Below are 21,732 nucleotides of genomic sequence, written 5' to 3'. Positions count from 1 at the left end.
TTCCGAAAATTGAAATTTACGGCAAATATAAACCCGGCGTGAAGTGGCTAAAGAGTGCATCTAGGATTATGCAATCATAAATGTCAGATGTAACAGGGACAGAGAAAAAAGTGGACCCCAAATTTATAGAATGACCTAGAAACAAATACTGTGAGTTGTGTCCAGTATTCTAGACCTCACAGATCCAATTTCATGCAGCCTGGAGGCAGAAGGCGTCTCTCAAAAAAGACGGCCATCTCTCTAGGAGAACTGCAACTGCGTATTTTACGCAATCAAGCACGCATTGCACACACGCGCGCTTGTTGTGTTCGAAATGTGTTCGAAATACGACGCAGCCGATGCGCGTTATGCAAGTTGACGCTCAAAATGCCGATGCACGTGGCTGGTCTGTAGGAAATGTTGTCATTTGAGAGAGACCTACCGGGTATTGTTCAGCAGATTTGTGTGACAATCAAAGAATTCTGCTCAGAACAATTTACACCCAGTATTTGTTCATGATATTTTAGCCAGTAAATTTATTTATTGGTATCCTACGCATTTTCCCCCCAGCTTTGCAACTCCATAAAACTTGCCCGTCTTATTTTTTTCTGTAAATCTTTCATAATACAACTCCACTCAAATATGGTACGTGTGTGTGTGAGGGCAGCCTCAGTTGTTTCGCTTGAATTATAGCCTTTTGCGTCAGTCTGGCGGAACGGAACTGTAGATTTCCTAAACATCTGAAATTACCGGAGGAGTGATATATTGGTCTGATGAGCAGAGCAATAAACATCAGCTTGCTGGAACGTCATAGCGATGTGCATTAGAGTAGAACTGTAAATAATCATCAAAACTATTGGCTTAACCTTCCTTTGTATTCCTTTGTATCCAATATTCCAAGATGCTTTCTCTTGAGGGTTGGTTATCTTAGTTGCAACACGGCACTTAACGGTGTAGAGCGCGCGATCCGTGTCGAAACTAACCCTGCTCTGGAAGTGGGTTGATGAGACGTGTTGAAAGCTGTAGTGTAAACACTTCTGGGTTAAGTTCCATCTGTGTAACCGTGGATTATGTGCTCAGCAGCATCACACACTGTAGTTGTTAAGCAACTAACAAATAAATAACCTTTGACCTGCTGCCTTTCCACCGACCACGCTTACTTTTTAGACGTGCATTCTTCTGGATTTCGATCGTGCTGCAACAGAATAGATTGTCCTCCGAGAAAATGGGCCCTAAATGGGACTAAAGACCAATATGGAGTGAGGATGCGGTGAAGGCTACTGGTTAGGTATTTTGGCCGACAGCTCCGTCCAACCGTAACGACTAAAATCAGCAGAGTTTTCGCAAAAATGAGCGAAGCGTTGATGGCTGCCAGCTTTCAGAAGTTCGGCTGTGCAGTGCCGTGTGCCCATGTAAGTTGGCCGGACGTGTGTAGCATCATGATCATGGAGCTCCATGGTATTATGAAACAATTGCACAATACACGGATCAAAACATATTACATGTGCAGCACAAATGCTGGAGTTGTGTTGAGTTGTTTGAAAATACAGTGGAATTGAACCGTGGTGAAATCTTAAGATCAGAACCGTGTAGATTTCAACACGGATGGGACGTACAATCTACATAGTGTGAAAAGGCCTAAATTGAACCAAAGTCACCAGACTTACTTTTTTTTTGTAACCAGTCCTCACACAATTCCTGCGTGATGGAAAACAATAGGAACTGTCGGCATTTTTACCTGCATAATGCCCACATTCATTCAAATTTCAAACTGAGTGAACCAACAAAAATCAGGGGACCAGCGTGATAAAAATATTAACTAAATATTAGCTAATAAAAAATTATTGACTAAATCATCCTTTTCGATTTACCGTAATACTAAGATACATGTACATGAAACCAATGTGAGTAACAGAGTCGCAGTAGCATCGTCAATAAAGAACGATGATCTTCCTGCACTGATTCACGCGCGAAAATGGCCACCTTCTGCGAACACTCAATGACCTTCCTTCCATTGTAAATGTGGGATCGTAGCAGGATCGGGATCGAATGTTAACCCGGCACAGTTTATTTGCGGTTAGCTTCCCTGTGGTTTTATTGCGATCGCAGGATCCGAGATCCCTTTGCGGGATCAAGTGTAAACGCAGTGTCAGTCCTGCTTTGTGTAGTCAGGGTGCACTCAACTGTCAAAAGCAGTCACCTGATTGATTTGTCTGCTCAGGTGGCTTTGTTGAATTTGCCAGCCAGAGATTGTTAATATGAACGAAATGCCAGTAACCCATAGGTCGTTACATGGCATCTGCTCACAATTGTCCCTGTTCGGTAATACATTGTGTACAGCCAAAACTGTGTGCATAATACGTCATTCAAGAAATGCATCTGTGTGGGACACTAGTACAAATCCCACCATGTGGCCATCCTGCCCATACAACGTGTACAATAAGCATCGTGTCTGGTTGTATTGTCAGACCGTGGATGAATAAATAAATCAGACTGTGGATGAATAAATAAATCAGACTCAGTGCAGTGATAGTAGTTTTACACAGAGTTGACTACCAATATAAATCATGCACACTGCATTGAGAATCCTGATTAGCATGGTTTAAATCCAATTAACCACTTGCCGCTGGGAATATTTTTGGCTAAAAAAAGAATTGTCAGGGTTTCTCCTGATTTTATGTTTTTTGGGGGACCTAATTTGTGGGTTTTTAAATAATCCCTTTTGAAATCTGGAATTTCGGAGTTTTACCGTAACGGTGTTTTTTACCTATTATTTAGTATATATAAGGCCGAGTAAAAAAGATAAGTAGATTCTAGTCAAGCCATTTTGAATAGGTAAAGGAGGCACATGCTTTTTTTTTTTGCTTTTTGCCCCCAAGATGGCAGATGGGACTTGATATCCCTTGTCTGTGAAAAATACAAAAAATTGCAGAGAACGCGCCAGGATTCTTGTACAGTACACGTAGCATATTGGAGTAAAATTGCTTAGGGCGTTAGGCTGAAAGAGATGCAAAGCATGATGAATTAATAAACGGAAACAAAGAGTTCCTGTTTCATCATTTCATGCTTAGTGCTTTTCCAAGACAGTGTATGAATAGTTAACAATCTTTGTCACTTATGACTCAAGCTCACAACCAAAAATGCAGCTGTCGTGCAACGGAGCTGTCCAGGGGGAACTAGCCAGTTTGAATCCAATTAACCACTTGCCGCTGGGAATATTTTTGGCTAAAAAGCATCTTTTTGAAAAAGACAAGAATTATATAATCAGCCAAATTGTACAATTATCCGTCAAACGCTACAAATAGTGACTCTGAAGAGTCATTTGTACAACATTTGAACGATACTTCTCAACGAAACTTCATTTTTTGCAATACTCCGAGGCCTGCCACAGAGCAATATTGGCTACGACGACAGGCCTGTTAACAGCCAAGTTCAAGTTCAAAACACAGTGTGTACAAAACCAGTGGGAACCAGGGACGTACCGGAGACTCGGATGAAAGCTTGACGATTTAATCCGTCACCCGCCTCTGCAAATATACAATGTCAGATCTTGTTTACTAGTTCTCTGGTATTAACTGGTTGAGCAGCGGCAACCACAATCATAAACCTTGGAAGTAGATTTTGAAGTAGACTTTTGTTGTTAATCTTGGTGGTTTTTTGGTTGGTCTCTCCTATTAATTAGGCTGTGGTGCTTGAAGGCAAGTATTGGAAGCGAACTCTCAGCACAGTGATCCGGGAATACCAGAAGTGGAGGATCTTCTATCGCAAGTTGCATTCTGCTTCACACGATGGCAGATCGGAGGTAATCCAGTTCTCTAGATAGTTTACGAAATGGGCTTCCCTTGCAAATTGAGGTTTTTTAAACAAATTATCCACCGGCACTTAGTTTGTCTACCTAATTTTAGAGAAGGGAAAGACCAAACTTTGATTGAGATTGATTACAAAGGGAGCCAAGATTTCTTTGTTGTTTGGAACCCATTCAGCAAAATAGAATTGATCTGTCTCAAAACTTTAAGACTCTAAACAGGCATGACTCTCAAGAAAACCCAAGAAAGTGCAGGAAACATCTTAATTTTGGTATGTCTTGGATTTTAATAATGGGACTTCATAATTCTTTAGATATCCTTAGATTTGTAAAAAATAATACAATTGTGAACTTTTTAAATTGTTCACAAGGTTTGGCAAGCCTTATGGTAGAAATCATAATGCAAACAAAATGAAGTACACTTTGCAAGGTGCCAGCCATCGTTCTTTGACACTTGACTCATGACAGTTGTAGATAAATGAAAGCAGAGTGTCCAAGACCACAATATATAGCAGACTGTCACTACAATGAACACCATTATACTGAACATTCAATTTTAACCCTAACCGAACTCAACCCATCAAAGCCCAACAGAAGGTTTTGTTGAAATCTGTTGGGATAGGTAAGGAACCCCTTAACTGATGGTCTTTTACACTGGGTTTGGCATACATGTACCTCCAGAAACTAAGTCCAACTGTGTGTGTGTGTGTGTACGATTTCCCATGTGGGTGTTGGAATTTGCTAGAATGGGTATGGTTCCTAGTAAATTATGATAGGGAGTTAGGGTTAATGAAAACACTCATAGACCCACTGAAGGGGACCCAAAAGCCACAGTGATGTCAGTTGAGGACATTAGTTCAACTCAGTCAGTCAGTCAGGCTGGCCCTTCGTGTCCAGCAAAAGCCACACAGTGGTGGCCGAAAACCACTCTTACAACTGACCCCTATAGGAAACAATCATCTTTCTTTGACCCCGTTTGTATTCACACAATGGTGACCAGTACCAAAAATTGTTTCCCTCTTACAGTATCACGACGAGACAGGGTCAGTCTTGGACAGAGTAGTACAGGACTTTGGCCTGAGCCAGTCCCCGTCTCCCCAGCCCATGATCCTGGACGAGGAGGCCTTACTCTCCGAGTTCAACGACACTCTCTTCTCCAGTCTCAGCCAGAACCCGTTCCCTTTCCCCTTACCCCGGGAACTCTGTAAGTATCTGAGCCACAACTTCATAGAACTGCTTATTAACACTGTCGATATGACTTGATTACTCGATATTATTTTGATATCGATATCGCTGATAGCAATTTTTTAATCATATCGAAATATCAAAATTTTCGATATTCAGGAATCATATCAAAAATGCATCTGATTATCGTCAAAATAAATTTTCTGTTTGTGCTTTATACTCTGTGTTTATCATTTCCTGTATAATGAAATAAAACTCAGCGGCAACTTGTGCTTGTGACTCAAAATAAAAATATCGCCAAATGCAAAGCCGCTTCGCTTTGTGCTCTGCATTCGCTGGAATTTGTGGTTTTCCCCAATGTAAAACTACAGAAAAAGAAAAAGAAACGCCCGTTCCGAGCAAACTTTCATTGCTGAGATTCGTTTAAAAAGTTTGAGCAATTTGCTCCAGAGAAAGCTGTGGAAAATTGGGATTGAACATTTTTTTTCATTGTTTTTTATTTAATCAAAGTGTCATCTTTACGGCCTTTAAGTTTTAACATGGGATTATCGATATATCGAATATCTGAACTCTTTATCAAACTGGAGAAAAAATCATAACTGCGAATTTTGTATTTTCTTTTGGTTACAAGTTCACGTCGGCGTCAATCCAGACATTATCCAGCCAGGCTTGATCCAGCTGCAGCCCAACTTCTCAGAAACATTGGACACTTTGCCAGGTAAGAAAACTCTGTAAATATTCAGATTGTTATATCTCATACATATTTATGAGCCCAATGTGCTTCTTTAATTGGTCCCTGTTCCAGTGCGTCATTGAAGCAGAAGTAGCTGCCAGGGCCCAATTTGATGGAGCTGCTGAGCACAAAAATTTGCTTAGCACCAAAAAAGTCTGCCTTATAAAAGCAGGTTACCAGGCAAAACCCCATGTGATTTTCATGCTAAGCAAACAACAGCTGAATACTAATCACGAGCAATATACGTCACGTGGAGTTTTGGCTGGTAACCTGCTTTTATAAACCAGACTATTTTTGTGCCAAGCAAGTTTGTGGGCCCTGATGTGCAACATGTAGTACACACATACTTGTTACATAGTTGTGGGGACTAATATCCATCTTTCCCTTTGTTTTCTGCAAACAGATGCTAACATCAGGCCAGCCAATACCAATAATGGCTCCCTACCCCAAGGAACGTTTGTCTTCTCCGGCAATCGACTGCAACAACAGGCACAGGTAATGTCGCACAGCAAGGCATAAAAAAGTGTTTTGAAACAGGTAATAGAGCTAGGGTTAAAAAGGCCATTGTGAATTGAATTAAGAAGCACTCGTTTAGTGTCTGCTGCATCTGGTACATAACTTTGATTAAAACTTACCGTGCCAAAGTTTGCTTCAGGGATTGGTTATGTTAGGAAGGGTTTTAAGTGGTGGATATTCCATTGTTGTTGTTTTGTTGTTTAGGCATTGTTGGTACAAGAAGTTGAAGCTTCAGAGATTACAGATGCATCTGCCTTGTTGCAGCAGCAACAACAGCAGCAACAACAACAGCAACAACAGCAGCAACAGGAGCAGCAGCTCCTACCTGTCGCCGACACATATGAGGACACTATCAACCAACTTGGTCATGCATCGGTCAACGTACAGGCCAACCAGCAACAGGAAGTTTTGTCGGTGCAATTGCACCGGCAAAACAGCCTGCCGCAGTCACTGCTGTCGCAGCCCGAGACGATACAGCAGCAGATGCAGCAACAGTCACTGCAACAACAGCAGGAGTCCTTACAGCTGCAAATTCAACAGCAGCAGCAACAGCAGCAACAAGAGTCCTTGCAGCTGCAAATACAGCAGCAGCAGCAGGAGTCACTGCAGCAGCAAATGCAGCAGCAGCAAATGCAGCAGCAACTGCAACAGCAGGAGACCATACAGCAGCAGATTCAGAGCGGGAGTGCCATCAGCTTTCCGCTGCTGCAACAGGCTGATAACAACACTGTGACACTAAACAATATCATTGCCGCTGCCTCTTCGTTACAACGTCAACAGCTTCAACAGCAGCAACAGCAGCAGCAGGTGCCAGTGAACACAGACTTGCAGCAGGTGGTTACATTGCAGGTTGGCGTGCAGCCAGCTGACCAACTCCAAGCATCGGTGGCTGGAGTGGGACAAACAACCACCGTTCAGGAGCAATCAAACAGTAGTAACATAACTATCAACCAGTTGACACAGCAACAACAGCTTTTGTCAGGGATGAACTTCATCTCAGTGGATCAGCTTGCTCAGCAGCAGCAACAGCAGCAGCAGCAGCAGCAACAACAGCAGCAACAGCAGCAGCAGAACCTAACAACTATTCAGAACCTGTTGGCTAATGCCCAGAGCCAGCAGCAGTTGCAGCTGGGGTCCAACCCTCTATCTGTGGAAGACACTCAGGCTGCCTTCAAGCTGCTGCAGGCCGTTGCTACGCAGGTGCCCAACCAGACCCAGTCGCTGCTGCAGCAGCAACAGCAGCAACAGCAGCAGCAGAGCATCAGCCAGATCACGGCCATCTCTAACAGCAAACCCGTAGCCACGCAGGTGTTTAGACAAAACGTACTCACCTCCAACACCATCATACAGCAGCCAGTGCAGCCGCAGCCGATCAAGCTACAGCCTGCGATATCTCAGCAGCCGGTACCCATCAGCCTGTCCAGGGCCAGTGATCACCAGGACTCGGCCCCTGCAACCAAGAAGGCAGGTGCATCCAGGACAAGCCCCAGCTCTTCGATGAAGATCTCCCAGATGGGAGCCAAGCCTAAGACTCAAGTGATACGGCCCAAGCAGCCGGCGAAGATAGCGCCTGCTCCTCCTGCTCCCTCCAGCTCCAGCATCACTGGCGGGCTCACCGGTAATGCTGCACTACTTACCCAGCTGCTGACACAAGGTACTTATTCCCTCAACACACAATATTCTTGGAGTAAAAAAGATAGAACCACGCTCACCTTACTCAATTCAACAAAGTGCAACGAGTGACCGTTCCGGTACTCTACCAACTGAGTTATCCAGCAATATGTGGGAGAACCGCCAACATTGGGCTGGATAGCTCAGTTGGTAGAGCACTGGAACAGTAATCCGGAGGTCCCAGGTTCAATCCTTCCTCCAATCAATTTCTTTGTTCAAAAAACTTTGACTTGGTCAAATGGTACTTCAAACTGCCGGCTGCGCCATGAAGTGACCAATACAACGAGACTGCAGCACCATCCAGTGATGGATCATGTGTGGATTTTGTGCACACAGTATGTTGTGGTGTGTAAATCATCCACGATGTGTCATTTCACGGTGCTACCAATAATGATCACAAGTAAAGCACCATCAATTTCTCAATCCTTGCTCCAATCAATTTCTCAAAGCTTGTCCTTTATTATTGGATGTTATAGACAGCATTGCTGTTGTTTATGTCAGTGTCTTCCAATACAGGTAGCATCCGGCCCCAGACTACCACTGATATACTGTCTGCAGCGTCGACCAGTAGCGCAGTCATGTTCCACCCAGTGAAAACCGAGTTTCCCGACAACACATCACAACAGTGCACGGTAAGAACGGAGAGCCAATAGATATTTAACCCTTACCCCTTGGGCTCTTTTATTAGAAAGTATCCTGAATCCGCCAAAATCCATCAATTTTGCCATGCAAAAAAATGTTGGTTGCCAGTGAGTCCATCAGAATCCACCAGTTAGCGGAGAGTAAATCTGTTGATATCCTGAATCCGCCAAAGTCCCCCAACTGTCCAATATAGAGGTATCCTGAATCCATCAAAATCCTGCAATTCCGCTAAGCTTACAATCCTGAATCCATCAAAATCCCCCAGTTTGTGCAATATGGGCTCCGTGCGCTAACAAAGAGGGCGCCCTTTTACCAAGCAACGACGTTCCTTGTGTGACGCACTTACACCAGGGGATTTGTACTATGTACACACAGTGGTACATGGTACGGCCGCCGTGCGCGTCGCAACAAAATTGCAGTCAGGCAAGATGGCGTCGGTCGGTCACCCCCAACTGTGCTTTCTTTAGTAAGCATAACTTTTCTGCCAACTGTTAAGTAACGCCATGAAATTGAGCCCGGGAAATGACCTTTGTGTCCGGATGTTGGCATGAGAGAGTTTACAGTCTGATTGTACATAAAGCTGCCTTCGTCCGTACAAGAGTGCCCGGTGTACAGCAATAATGTGACTGAGTCTTCCCAACTCACTCTTGTCACTGATTGAGGAGGTACATATCAGGACGAGACATTTCATTAATTTCATTTTCTGATCAATTTGCAGATGTCCGACATCACGGCTAGCATATTTGCCCCCCAGTCTACGTCACTTCCCACCGCCACCACGTCAACGACGCCATCATTCAGTGCCATCTTCTCCAACAGGGAGACGTCGGACGGTGCTGGCCCAAGTGAGTTTAAAGCATTTCAAATTCTTCCTTCCTCCCCCCCCCCCTCCAAATTCAAGTCCATCCCAGCCCAACCCTCAACCAATCTCTTTCCCTCACTTTTGATAGGCTTGTACGGTTTTGGATTTTGAGAGTCCATGGTATACCGCAACGAAAATATGGCAGTATTCGGTATTATAGGGTACTTTTCTGGGGTGACCATTATGTTTAACAAAATACAATGTATTGTTAGGATACCGCAAACAGGCATGGGCAGTACTATAAATGCCTGGCTTGTTGAGTAGTAAGCACAGTTTTCACCTTATATAGATACCCTGACCACAAGAAAATTAATTAATTATCCATGTACATGTACATTGTAGTGCAGATCTTGCCAAGTTGTTTCTGTCACCTTCTATTAACCCTCACTCCCTACTGTCTTTTACTAAGTACTGGACCAAGTCTGCCAAAATCCATCAATCAGACTGCTTCCAATGCATGCTTTGCTTTAGGCCTCCAGGCCCAAGTCCATCATACTCTGTCAATATGTAGTCAAACCAGGCCTGCAGTACCAAGTCCCCCAAAACCCACCAAAATGGAGGGATGGATTTTGATGGAGTTGGGGAGGTTAGGGTTAAAGGGCTTTTGCACACATCCGGCCACATTTAAGACAAAATTATGGCAATGAAATTCCATACCTAGGTCTGCAATATTTTGTCAACACCACTCAGTATTGTTCAGTATCAAAACAAATATTGTCACTATACGGTATTTTTGAAATCTAGTCCAAACCTACCAGGCGAGTTTACTGCACATCGCACTCGCTTGGCTCTTTGCCAAATTCAAAAGCAAAACAGACTCTTTCACAGTACAGACTCTCAACCAATGTGTGCCAATAGTTCGTGCTGTTTTGCATGGAACTCACTGTTCCAATATAAAATATTTGAAACAACTGATTTAAATTGTTCTTTTTTAGGTTCCTTTGTTTCGGCGCCTGATTCCCCAGTTTTCTCCCTTGGATCCTCAGCATCTTGTTCTGATGTAAGTTGTTATGTTTGTTTTCTCTATTTGATTATTATTTTTTCAGTACTTTATATTGAACTGAACTTCTCCACTGTTACTCTCTAAAGGTTATTTACCATACACTCATGACACCAAAAACAAACTTTAAAAAATCACAGCTGTGTATATCGTGTAATTGTAGTAGAGTGTTACATATTCAGGCTGTTTGGCAACGTTATTGGCCAAGATATACAGAGCAACATTGCTATAGACTCCGTGCACGTGTACCTCTCAACGGTTATGGAGTGCCGAAGTGAATACGTCATGCGCACAAAATGTGTGTAAAAGACATAAGCGCTTGATTCAGCTAATGAACCAACACGCGCGTACTCCATTCATTTGTACTACATGTTCTGGTTCTAAATGACGTCACACTTCGGTATTCCATAAAGGGAGAGTTGGGGGGGGGGGGACATTTGAAATCATTGCCGATGCACTGCAAATGTTCTGTTCTGCATCTTTCCTTTTTTTCTAAATTATTGTTTTTTCCCTTGTGTATGTTCACAGCCTATGAAGAAAGACACCCACATTTCTGCTGAACAGAAAAGAAGAGTCAACATCAAGGTATGTCAAATTGTCAACCAAAAAAAACTGCAAGGCACACTGACTGCGTCACTCTAAATCTGTGTTTTATTTGAGAAAAGAAAATTTTACCAAAGCCGGAGTTGAACCTTTGACCACTTTAATACTGTTCCGGTGCACAACCAACAAAGCTATCTTGTCCTACATTGGCAGTCTCCCAATTGGTCATTGACTAAAGTCAGACAACAGACTTTCCCCTCAGTTGGTAAAGTTCCACTTTATTAAACAGAAAGTTGTATGTGGCTTCAATCTGGCTTCACTTGTATCTGGTTATATCCGGTTGTATCCGGTTGTATCTGGTTGTATCTGGTTGTATCTGGCTTTTTCTCTAGCCAAAATCTTGTCCAAAAATAAAATTGATGGTCTTGGTTGACAATTTCTAAGAAAACCAACACAGCATTTCCCATGTATTTTTTTGGCATCATAAGTTCCACAGGAGGCACATTCCAATATTAATAACGATGCTTTTCACCGTTTCAGTCTGGTTTTGACACGTTACACAAGCTCGTACCGTCGCTGAGCCAAAACCCCAACGCTAAAATCAGCAAGGCAGCCATGCTACAGAAAGGTACGTTGGAATGGATTGTAGGATCTCTATTCATAACGTGAACAATCTTTTCTTCCTTGCATGAACTACATGTACATGTATGATTTATTATCCTGCACGATGTAATTGGATCATTTTCCCGAAGAGGTAACAATAGTCACACTGTGTGTGATTATGGCCCAAGTGCCTAGAATGCATACACTTTTAGTGCCTACATACTCTTCAGTATCATTGCTGTTGTGAACCCCCCCCCCCTTCCTCTGAGATACACACCCGTCCTGCAGTGAAACTATCAGGTTATACATATTCTGTTTAACACTAACTCCCTAGGCATTTTGGCTGGGATGCGACCTCAATCCTGCAAAATCCTCCAACTGCCTCCATGTAAAAATTAAACACAACCTCAAATCCTCCAAAATCGTTTTTTGAATGTGGTCCTCGGAGGGTTGATCACTGCCTCAACCCTGCAAAATCCTCCAGCAATCACTGTCAATTTGTTGAGGCAGAGCCAGTGACATCCTGGAGCAGTGCTGAGGTGCTACCACTTCCATCACAAAGACCCCCCCCCCCTTCAGTGGCGATAGCATTGTGCTAGTTTTTCAGAAATCAGTCACGGGGCAGTTGCGTTGTACAATAGCATGCGCATTGGTTTCTTCGTTGAAGGAGGCCTTACGAGTGTAACAGTGATCAGGATTTGTCTGCACACTATTCCCAGAAGTGTGCAGTTTGAAGTTGAGCTTGAGTAGCGTATTTGTATTCAATTTGTCATGACTCTTGGAATATTTGGTCATCTTGCAGCTGTCGAGTACACCAAGAAGGTTCAGGCCGAGCGAGCCAAAGTCAAGGGTGAGATGGATTTACTGCAGCAGGAAGTCAACGGTCTGAAGGCATCAATCAAGTAAGCTAAATAATACGTCACTGACACTACGAACTGACACTCGGTGGTGCGTGGGTGCCCAGCACGCACGGCACAGACGCGTCCATTACAGAACTGCGTAATTTTGGTTTTCATGAATTGACACCCAAGTACTAATAACATAAGGCCATGTAAAAAAAGTTGTCCCCGCCCACTTCCTGTTTTCCTGGCCACCTCCTTTTTTTTTATACTTTTTTTTTCATACATATGCAATATATTATCTAAATAATACGTCACTGACACTACGAACTGACACTCGGTGGTTTTCATGAATTGACACCCAAGTACTAATAACATAAGGCCATGTAAAAAAAAGTTGTCCCTGCCCACTTCCTGTTTTCCTGGCCACCTCCTTTTTTTTTATACTTTTTTTTTCATACATATGCAATATATTATCTTTATATTTGTTTCCTACAAATTATAGCTATGTAAGTAAGATTTGAGGCTTTGCATGGTGGAGATACTAAATAATGGAAGGTTTGTGGAAACACCATGTGCAAATAATTTCTCAACTAAGAGAATGTTTCTGGAAAGTACCAGAATGCGAAACAACTTAGGTTTTTTTTTATTACTCTGCCTAACAATGTAAATGCAAAACAGTGCAGAGGCTGTTAGTTCCTACTGCTAATGAGAAATTGTGTAAAAAAAAAAGAAGTGAATTTGAAGATTTCTCAACCTTGTTTTTTTTTCAACATTTTCATTTCAGCGAAAGCCAAAACCAACTTCCAGCCAGCGGTGTTCCGTTGTCAAGACAACGATTTGATCACATGAGGGACATATTTGACGACTACGTCAGAGAACGGACGGGGCACAATTGGAAGTTTTGGATTGTATCCTTTGAAAACACCTTATTTGTTATATTTTGCATAAAATGTTTCCATTTTTGTTGGACATAATACAAATGTCACAACATCCTGTTCAGTTTGCACGGTTCAATGTACATTCCCCCTGCTATTTTCTAGTTTCATCCGAAAAGTAGATTCTTTTTCTTATTTTTGAAGCAATACCAAAGTTATTTACTTTTAAATGAGACATTGACCCATAAAATCAGCCCATGTTTAGTTAGGCCAAAAAAAAAAGTCTCCGGTTTCTGGTATGCGCGCTTCGCCGTAGCCATGTGCGTCGGCAAAATGAAAAAGTTTTTTTTCAATGAAAGATGATGTCTCAAAACCACCAAACTCACTGGTTTGACTGGAATCCTGCTGCTGCACAATTTTAACGTGTTTTTAGATGGGGTTATGATCGAGAATAAGCTTTATGTGGCCTCTCTGGTCTCCCATAATATTTGTACTAAGTTTAGTCGGGCACCATTTGCAGTCATTAGCCGACATTTGAAGCAAAAAACAATCAGGTAAAAAAAAAAACAATGCCGCGTCGCCGCACCACTTTTTGGGCAAGCTCCATACCAGAAACCGGAGACTTTTTTTTTTTTTTGGCCTTATGTACTTATTATTTACAATTTTAGATTTTTGGCTGCCAGACAATAATTCTGTTCTCGTGGGGTGGGCTGGTTCCCGCCCCACAATCAATGTCTGTAATGTACGCCTCGGGAGCCAGTCTGCTCACGCAAAGCAAATCTGTTTGTACCCAAAACAAAATACTTCTTTTTCAGAGGGTTGAAGACGTCCAAAAAAATGGAGATTTATTGGTTTGAAAATGTATTAACTGCAAAACCAAAACCAAATTTCTGATTTAAAAAGACCAAACCAGAACAAATATACTTCTTTCTATTTAAGCATTAAAGCTACTTGCACTATCGCAAACCTATTCTGACAAAAATAAAATGTGCACTATTGAACTCTTTCGCATGATTCATGAATCCAAAAAATGCACGAGCCACTGAAAAACATGTAAACTAGCCTTCGCTTGCTATGGGTAATACTGCGGTTGGTGACGGTTTTGTTTTTAGGGAGTGGAAGATATACAGGTTGGATAACAAAAAACGAAACTGAGATATTATTGCTAATTGGAACAGAAGTAGGCCACATATGAATCAAAGCGAAATATCCTCTGTTAGGCTTGAATCTATTTAAAATTACACCCTGGTCATATCATTACATCCACGGTTGACTGAGCAGTGAACAATTTTATGGAAGGGTCTATTCAGAGAATTGCGCCACTTTTCAGTTGTGGTTTTTGTGGTGTCATTTATCACAGAGTGAAAGGCTATGGTTGCCAATCAAGGCAGGTGGGGGGAAAGAGATTTCACCATGAATAGTGGCGCAAGTCTCTACATAGACCATTTCATAAAATTGGTCACTGCTCAGTCAACCGTGAATGTAACAACATGATCAGGGTGTCATTTTAAAGAGGCGATTCAACCCTAAAGAGGATATCTCTCTTTGATTCACATGTGCCCTACTTCTGTAATAATATCTCGGTTTCGTTTTTTTGTTGATCCACCCTGTATAGTTTTAAAACAAAGTGAATACTATGTGATACACTCTTTACCAATAAAGGGACAAAATCTGTGGATGAATTGTTTCAAAGAATATATCTATATATCTTTTAATATATATCTCTTATAATAATATATCTTTTGCCATGCAGATTAATTATTTCTAGTGTATTTGTCCTTGACTCATTGCCAACAACAGTTCAGCATGATAATCCGGCCCCTGTTTGAGTCCTACAACACGTCGGTGTCGACCACCAACAGCGAGGAGCTGTGCAGAACGGTCCTCACCTGGCTGGAACAACACTGCTCCCTGCTTGCCCTCAGACCCAGTAAGTACCCCGTCAATCCATCGACTCTAGAGGGCGCCCTGTGGCCAATCATCAAAAGCTCTTGGGAATTTTTTACCGTGATATTAGACTCAGCTGTGGGGGTATTTTCAGTGAATGAGGGCCACTGACCGCCATATAAAGACTGGATAGCGGATGCCCATACACCAGTCTCATAGTTGAATTTACATCTTGACCTGGGCCCAATTTCATAGCACTGCTTAACAGTAAGCAGAAAAAGTTGTGCTTACTATAGCAGAAAATCATGCTGCTGCTTAAGCACTATTTCATGCTAATGGTTGCGCGCGCATGGAGATTTATATTGTTACAAAGGTTTCTTCTGGGGTTAAGCGTGCTTTTGCTGTGCTTACTGCTTAACGGTCGCTATGAAATAGATGGAGGATCGGTAAGCACACAGTCATCTGTTAAGCAGCGCTATGAAATTGGGCCCTGTTCGCCCCCAGTCTTACATGGACGTTCTACGCTGCTCTTCCTTCAACTTGAAGGCCATTGAGGTGATATGAGCCAACGGGCCGAATTGTGTATTCACCTCAATTGCCTTCAAGTTGAAGCAAGAGCAGCCAGGCAATGATTTCAGGCAACCAGGATGCAAGGAGATAGGTAGCTGTGCTGTTATTGTCGATTCCAAGAGCTTGGAACGGTATTAAATGAACAATTAGATTTGGGGGATTTCCACAAAATTTCCTAAGAAATTCTTTTGAAAGTAAACAATAAAATGCAAGAATTTCCGTGAAAGTGGAAGCACTGTGGGAACAGCAAAAAATACCTATTCAGGCCAGAGAGAGGCAATGTTTTGTGGTATTGGATTTTCCAAACTATGGAATTTTTTTGTTTGTTCTTGTAGCTGTCTTGTCTTCCCTGACGTTACTTGGTCGCACCACGTCCATCCTGACCAACCCAACAGAGGTACCCCAACAAGCTGCGGAAGCCGTCAGCAAGAAAACCGACGCTAGCGGTGGGGACAAGTAAGAAATGGCAACTCTCTCGTCAAACAAAAATGCTCCCTTAACCCTAACCCTCCAGGGTATGTTTGCTAGAACGTAACACCATGCAAGACTTGACTAAGTGACAAGCCTGCCAAATGTAGCAAGATCCACCAGGGGAAAAATCTCAAGGCCACACTGCCTCGTCCGTGGTCACTGCAAGCAGCAGGATACAACTGCGGCATTGTTCAATGGGACTTAGCTCTCATTGTTTCAGAGCTGGCCATTCATGCACTGGTGTTGGCAGCTGAATGCATCAAAGTGCACCGGTTCTTTTCCACCTGATGCACTGTGTTGCGTCTGGCAGGGTTAGGGTTAGCGTGTTCTCTAACAGTGTATGTTGAGTCTCAAGTCTAAAACGGCTGTATCTAATGCAAGTTTAATTCAATGTACATTGCTTCTGATTGGGTTCTCAGCTCATCTTTCCATAGCACATAAATTTGCCAGGAGATATTGTTTTTCGGTGACAATATCTGACTCTCCATATTAAGGGAGAAAAAGTTAAACTTTCAGATGCAGACTTTTTGGGTACGAAATATCTTGCTGTTTAAACAGAGCACACTTGCCGCACATTTACAGACATTGATCAAGTTAGACAGAGAATGTAAAAAGGATCTTTAAAAAAAAAGATGTAAATACATGTATATTGACCAAGACCTTTTTTTCTAGGTCTCCTTTTTTGCTCGATCTGTGACATGTTAATTGGTAAAATGGTAGATTTTGAATGTACGAGAGTGATAATGCTGTAAACCAATGAGTTTTTGCAATTTTTTTTGCCTGTCTCTTGTAACAGAGGCTTTAGAGGAAAAATGTGTAATGTGAGACGTTCTGAGAAAATGAGACTGAACTGGGCAGAGGTTGAAATGAGGGTTTGCGGGTATTAGAAAAGAGAATAAAATTCTCCTTGCAATACTTTTTGTTGCACTTCAATCGGACATTCTGTTGACAAGTAATGGCTGTTAAAAGTTCGTTTTGATCGACATATCAAAAAAGGAAAATACTGAGAAAAAGGCCATTAAAGTTTCAAGTTTTGTATTCTTGAAAATTAAAGATGTCTTTTTTCTCTTAAAAAACCTTTAATTTCACATATTTTTAATATACTACAACTTTAACAAATGTGTAATAGACATATCAAAGATTACAAATGTGAGTAAATCTGAAAAACAAATAAAAAAAATAAAAAATTGTTCTGCACTATGGCCTGAACCACTACACCAACCTGACAGTAGACTGTCAGTGTTAAAAACTGAAGCCATGTTTGCATTCAGACATAGCCAAGCTTTCTTTCACCTTTTTGCCTTTCTCCCCAAGTTTTTGCCCCATGCCCAAAATTTCACTTTTTTTGTGTCATATACCTACGTAGATGTAAAAAAATTTTAAAAAGAGGTCACACATGTTTAATTAACTTGTTTGTTCTTATAAACAAAATAGGGCAAAACCTAATTTGATTGTTTGTTCTTTGTGCACATTGGCGTCGCCAGGATTTTTCGGGGGGGGGGGCAGCAGGCACATTTTCCCCCAAAATTCTTGTGCTTTCTCCAGCATATTCTCACTTTATCATCTTTTTGAGGGTGGGCGGGGGACATTTACCTCCCCCACCCCCATTGACACCCCTGCAGACGCCAATTTTGTTAAATGTGTATTAAATAAATAACAAATATGACTTCACACCTCTTGTTTTATTATTATGGTGCCCCCCCCCCCCTTGCCCAATCCTGGCGACGCCCATGTTTGTGCAGGTGTTGCACAGTCTGTATTTATTCTAACTTTTGATTCTGATTTTTTTTTTTTTTTTTGGTGCCAAAGGGCGATACAGCCAGATTGGAAAGATTTAACATGTAATATATTTATACCGGGATTCAATGTGATGATGATGATAACAGTAACAGCATTACCCGAATGGACACAAATTATAAGAAAGCTATGTCTGTATTTTGTATATTAAATGTACATAATTTTTTCTTGCTCTGTAAGACTGACAGTGTTTTTTTTTTTGGTTTTTTTTTTTAATGAATAGTGAGTATTCAGTCAGGTAAGGTAGAATTTAGTAAATGATAGATTTTGGGAAAAGTATTTCCTTATTAATGGATACAGTTATCATTTTGATTAAAACAGGAATTAAAACATTAACAAATATTTACCATTGAAGGCCTTTTGCTACCCAGAATTTCCTGTCAAGTATCTGAAATACTTCGATGTTTTCTAAAGAAAAGAAAAAAAAATTGAAAATGAGAGCTTTTCTCCGCTTGCGCATCACTCAGGATAAACGTTCGGAAGTTGTTAAAGAAGGTGTTACGTGGCTGACAAATTAAAGAAAGAAACAAATTGATATTGACATATATATATATATTTGTCTTCCATTCTGTCTGCTTTCTGTATTGTCGTAAATTGATCCGCTTTTGTAGTGCAGCTAAGTGTCGGATCCCTTTTACCCAAAGTCCAACAACTTAAAGTAAAAATCAACCTGAAGATAGCGTTGTTTATTAAGCAAGTCGATCACAACTCCCTTCCAAGTCATCTCAAGTCCATCGCAAGTCCTCCAGTCCCAATTCATGTCACAAGCTATACAAATGAACTTTGACAGAGGCATTCGTTTGTTATTGTTCATCCCGGGTTGCTTGAGACTGAACTTGTGACTGGACTTGTGACTGGACTCGTGACTGGACTTGTGACTGGACTTGTGACTGGACTTGTGACTGGACTTGTGACTGGACTTGACTAAATCACTGGGCAAAGAACCAGACTGAGCAGTCAGTTCTTTGACTTTTGATTCATGGGTCACAGGGTACAAACCTGAGTAATTGGACAAAAAGTTACGCTGAAAATCTGTCCTAATTATAGTTTGGACTGGCCCAACTATAGTTGGGGCCGTTGCTGTAGTTGGGGCGTAACATTTGCAAAGGGATTCAGGCTTAAGTCGGAGTCGTTTACAAATAACTTGTTCATTTCTTGCATAGCTGTGTCAGGGTGTGTTTTCAAGCCAGTCACATAACCACTCATTCTGAATATTCGGGAAAGAAAATGAAAATTTATGTTGAAGCAATCGTGCACATAGGACTTGTCTTGTGTGCGTGGAAGCTAGATTCATGCATTTTGTGAACTGGATGCCACAGGAACGGTTTCAGCACAGTGAAGTACAGAATTTACTCCGTTCGCTATAAATTTCCAAAAAGCATGAAACGAAAACAGAGAGTATAACATGAAATCAGGTTCCTCGACCAAGGTACGCTTCAAATCAATTGTCAGTTGATCAAGGAATATAGAGGCATGGGGATTCGAACCTGCAAGCTCTCAGATGCAGTACCAGTGCTCCACCAACACATGCTGACTGACTCCCCGTTCTGTCACTGACCATTCCTGCAGTACTTGGCTAGCGATTGCCTGCGGCCATAGGCAAGTTACTCAGATGCAGTGATTGTCCTTGTCATAGGGGCACTTAAACCCATACCCAAAGTCACGATGATTGGTTACGAGTGCAAAGAATAGGGTTTTTGTCTACTCTCTATGTTAACTGTTTCTGGCAGTAGCCTTATGAAAAGAAAACTAAAAGAGAAAACGTAATTGTAAATATTTTTTTTAAATTTTGTGACACTAATATATGTTAACAAAAACAGAAATGAAATTTACCTGTTAAGTAAACAATTTGTAAGTATTAAGTTGGTTTTGAACCATATTTTCATGATAACTGTCATGATAACTGTTTCTTTGAGTTTGTGGACACTGAACCTTTTATAGACCTTCACATTCAGTGAGAAATCAAGGGCGTTGCACCCGCATGAACATTGTGAGTGTTGCACAGGGTTGCACTGTGTTGCACAGCGTTGCACAACGTTGCACTGTGTTGCACATCGTTGCACAGTGTATAATTCACAGTGTTGCACAATTTACTTTTCACAATGTTGCGCAACCGTTGCAAAAAGTTCATTTCTCAATACAGCAAAAATATTTTGGAACTAATTTTCCTTTGCATGTTTGCAATGAAGATTGTGGACTTTTTCTGCAATGTTTGTTTTCCTTTACATGTGGGTGTCTTATTACAGATTGTTAATTTTGAGAAAAAAATACCACCAGCAGCTCGAATTGTTTTGAATCTATTTGTGATCATTCTGGAAAGAATCTAATTTTTCTGTTTTTTAATGTCTTTTTTGTTGTTGTAAATTTCACAAAAACCTTCTGTAAAATGTCACGTCTCTCTACAAATGGCTCCCCAAAACAGTAAAGCTTGTAAAAATACTTTAAAATTTGTTGTAAAATGACAAATTTTTGTTAGAAATCGGGGTACAATTATTTCACAAAATAAGATAGCAGAATTAAGAAAAATGAGTTTTACCCTAATAAAGTTGTTCCTATCTGGGTGTATCAAGTAAAACAGACATCTGCTTTTGATCTGTTTTTGTCAAGAGACATTTTATGTTGTCGCCTCAAATCATTCTGTTGTTTTCTATTAGACAAATTCTGCTTGTAAAAATTTGTCTCCCAAAAATTGCAATATTTATGATAATTTGAATGCTGGCTAACTTTCATCTGTAAAAATTGAATCTTAGCCCCTTATATGAGTCAAGTAACAATTAATTTGATAGCCAAAATTGTCGTCGCCAATTTCTTGCATGGAAAAATCTTGATTGATTTAATCTGTTTTAGACAAGTTCTGTAGCGTTGCCTTTTACTTTCATTGAAATTGCATTTCGGGTTCTGAACATACAGCTTTACATGCATATAATTTCCAAGTTTATTTTTAATAAGCAAATTTTGCTCTTTTTTTCCAGAAACTGGGAAGTTTTCTGGTTGAACCGTGAACACCTATTTGACCTTTAATTCCATACTGTGCAAACTGTGATTTCAGAATCAAATGTACATACGACACCTCTGACATCAAATGTAATAAGATGTTTGTCATGAATAACTGAAGATGCATGTGCATTGTAACGTGTAACTTTATGTGCTCTATAAACCCAGCTATATTGTTGTGTAGTTTTTTTGCCTGTTCTGATAGTTATGTTTAAAAGTGTATGTACATGTGCGTTCATTATTATGCGAATACAATTTAACACTGTACACTAGGGTATGTCATGTAGTTTCTTTTATTGAACAGAAGGAAGTGTGCTGTGTGTTATTTTTTTCAGTTATGGACTTTTTTTGCAATTCCAAAGATTACACCTGTATTTGAAGAATTTGTATACAACAAAAATTTGATGGGGTCATTAGAGATGCATGCCTCGTGCTCTTAAATTATTTTTTATCTTCTCCCTAACGAATTTTGGCACGCCTTCACTCAACCTCTCCCCCCCCCCCCCCCATTAGTCAGGCATACAACTTTTCCTCGGATCTCCCAATTTCATAATTTTTTACTTCTCATGTATGCCATAACAAATTGCAAATCACTGCCCAAAGTCTTGTGTGGTTGGAATTTCCTCGTTTTTTTTCCTTCTAAATTCCCAGTTGCATACCTGATAACCCCCCCCCCATTTCCTGAAAGCTAGATCCGCCCCTGTACTGGTATATAATACAATACAGAGTTGTGTTTAGCAACTCATTTTCAATGGTA

General features: G+C 41.1%; 1 protein-coding gene across 2 annotated transcripts in view; it reads left to right on the top strand.

The window, feature by feature from the left end:
• LOC119742510 (daxx-like protein) overlaps positions 1-16,323 on the top strand; it is a 34,655-nt gene extending 18,332 nt beyond the window's left edge. Inside the window, exons 4-17 of one of the 2 annotated variants that reach the window (XM_038218458.1) lie at positions 3,662-3,781; positions 4,811-4,988; positions 5,601-5,687; positions 6,106-6,197; positions 6,423-7,872; positions 8,406-8,521; positions 9,250-9,376; positions 10,329-10,393; positions 10,922-10,978; positions 11,477-11,564; positions 12,342-12,441; positions 13,166-13,289; positions 15,057-15,186; positions 16,049-16,323. In XM_038218458.1, coding sequence (XP_038074386.1) covers positions 3,662-3,781; positions 4,811-4,988; positions 5,601-5,687; positions 6,106-6,197; positions 6,423-7,872; positions 8,406-8,521; positions 9,250-9,376; positions 10,329-10,393; positions 10,922-10,978; positions 11,477-11,564; positions 12,342-12,441; positions 13,166-13,289; positions 15,057-15,186; positions 16,049-16,173 — 2,859 coding nt within the window. In that variant the 3' untranslated portion in view covers positions 16,174-16,323. Of the gene's footprint in view, positions 1-3,661; positions 3,782-4,810; positions 4,989-5,600; positions 5,688-6,105; positions 6,198-6,422; positions 7,873-8,390; positions 8,522-9,249; positions 9,377-10,328; positions 10,394-10,921; positions 10,979-11,476; positions 11,565-12,341; positions 12,442-13,165; positions 13,290-15,056; positions 15,187-16,048 lie in introns of both variants that reach the window. The other variant, XM_038218457.1, reaches the window with a different exon arrangement.
• The last annotated feature ends 5,409 nt before the right edge of the window (positions 16,324-21,732 follow it).

This window comes from Patiria miniata, unplaced genomic scaffold, assembly GCF_015706575.1.
Source record: "Patiria miniata isolate m_02_andy unplaced genomic scaffold, ASM1570657v1 HiC_scaffold_6, whole genome shotgun sequence".
Classification (NCBI taxonomy): Eukaryota; Metazoa; Echinodermata; class Asteroidea; order Valvatida; family Asterinidae; genus Patiria; species Patiria miniata.
The sequence above is the reverse complement of the archived record's forward strand: the minus strand, read 5'-3'. Positions and strand labels throughout refer to the sequence as shown.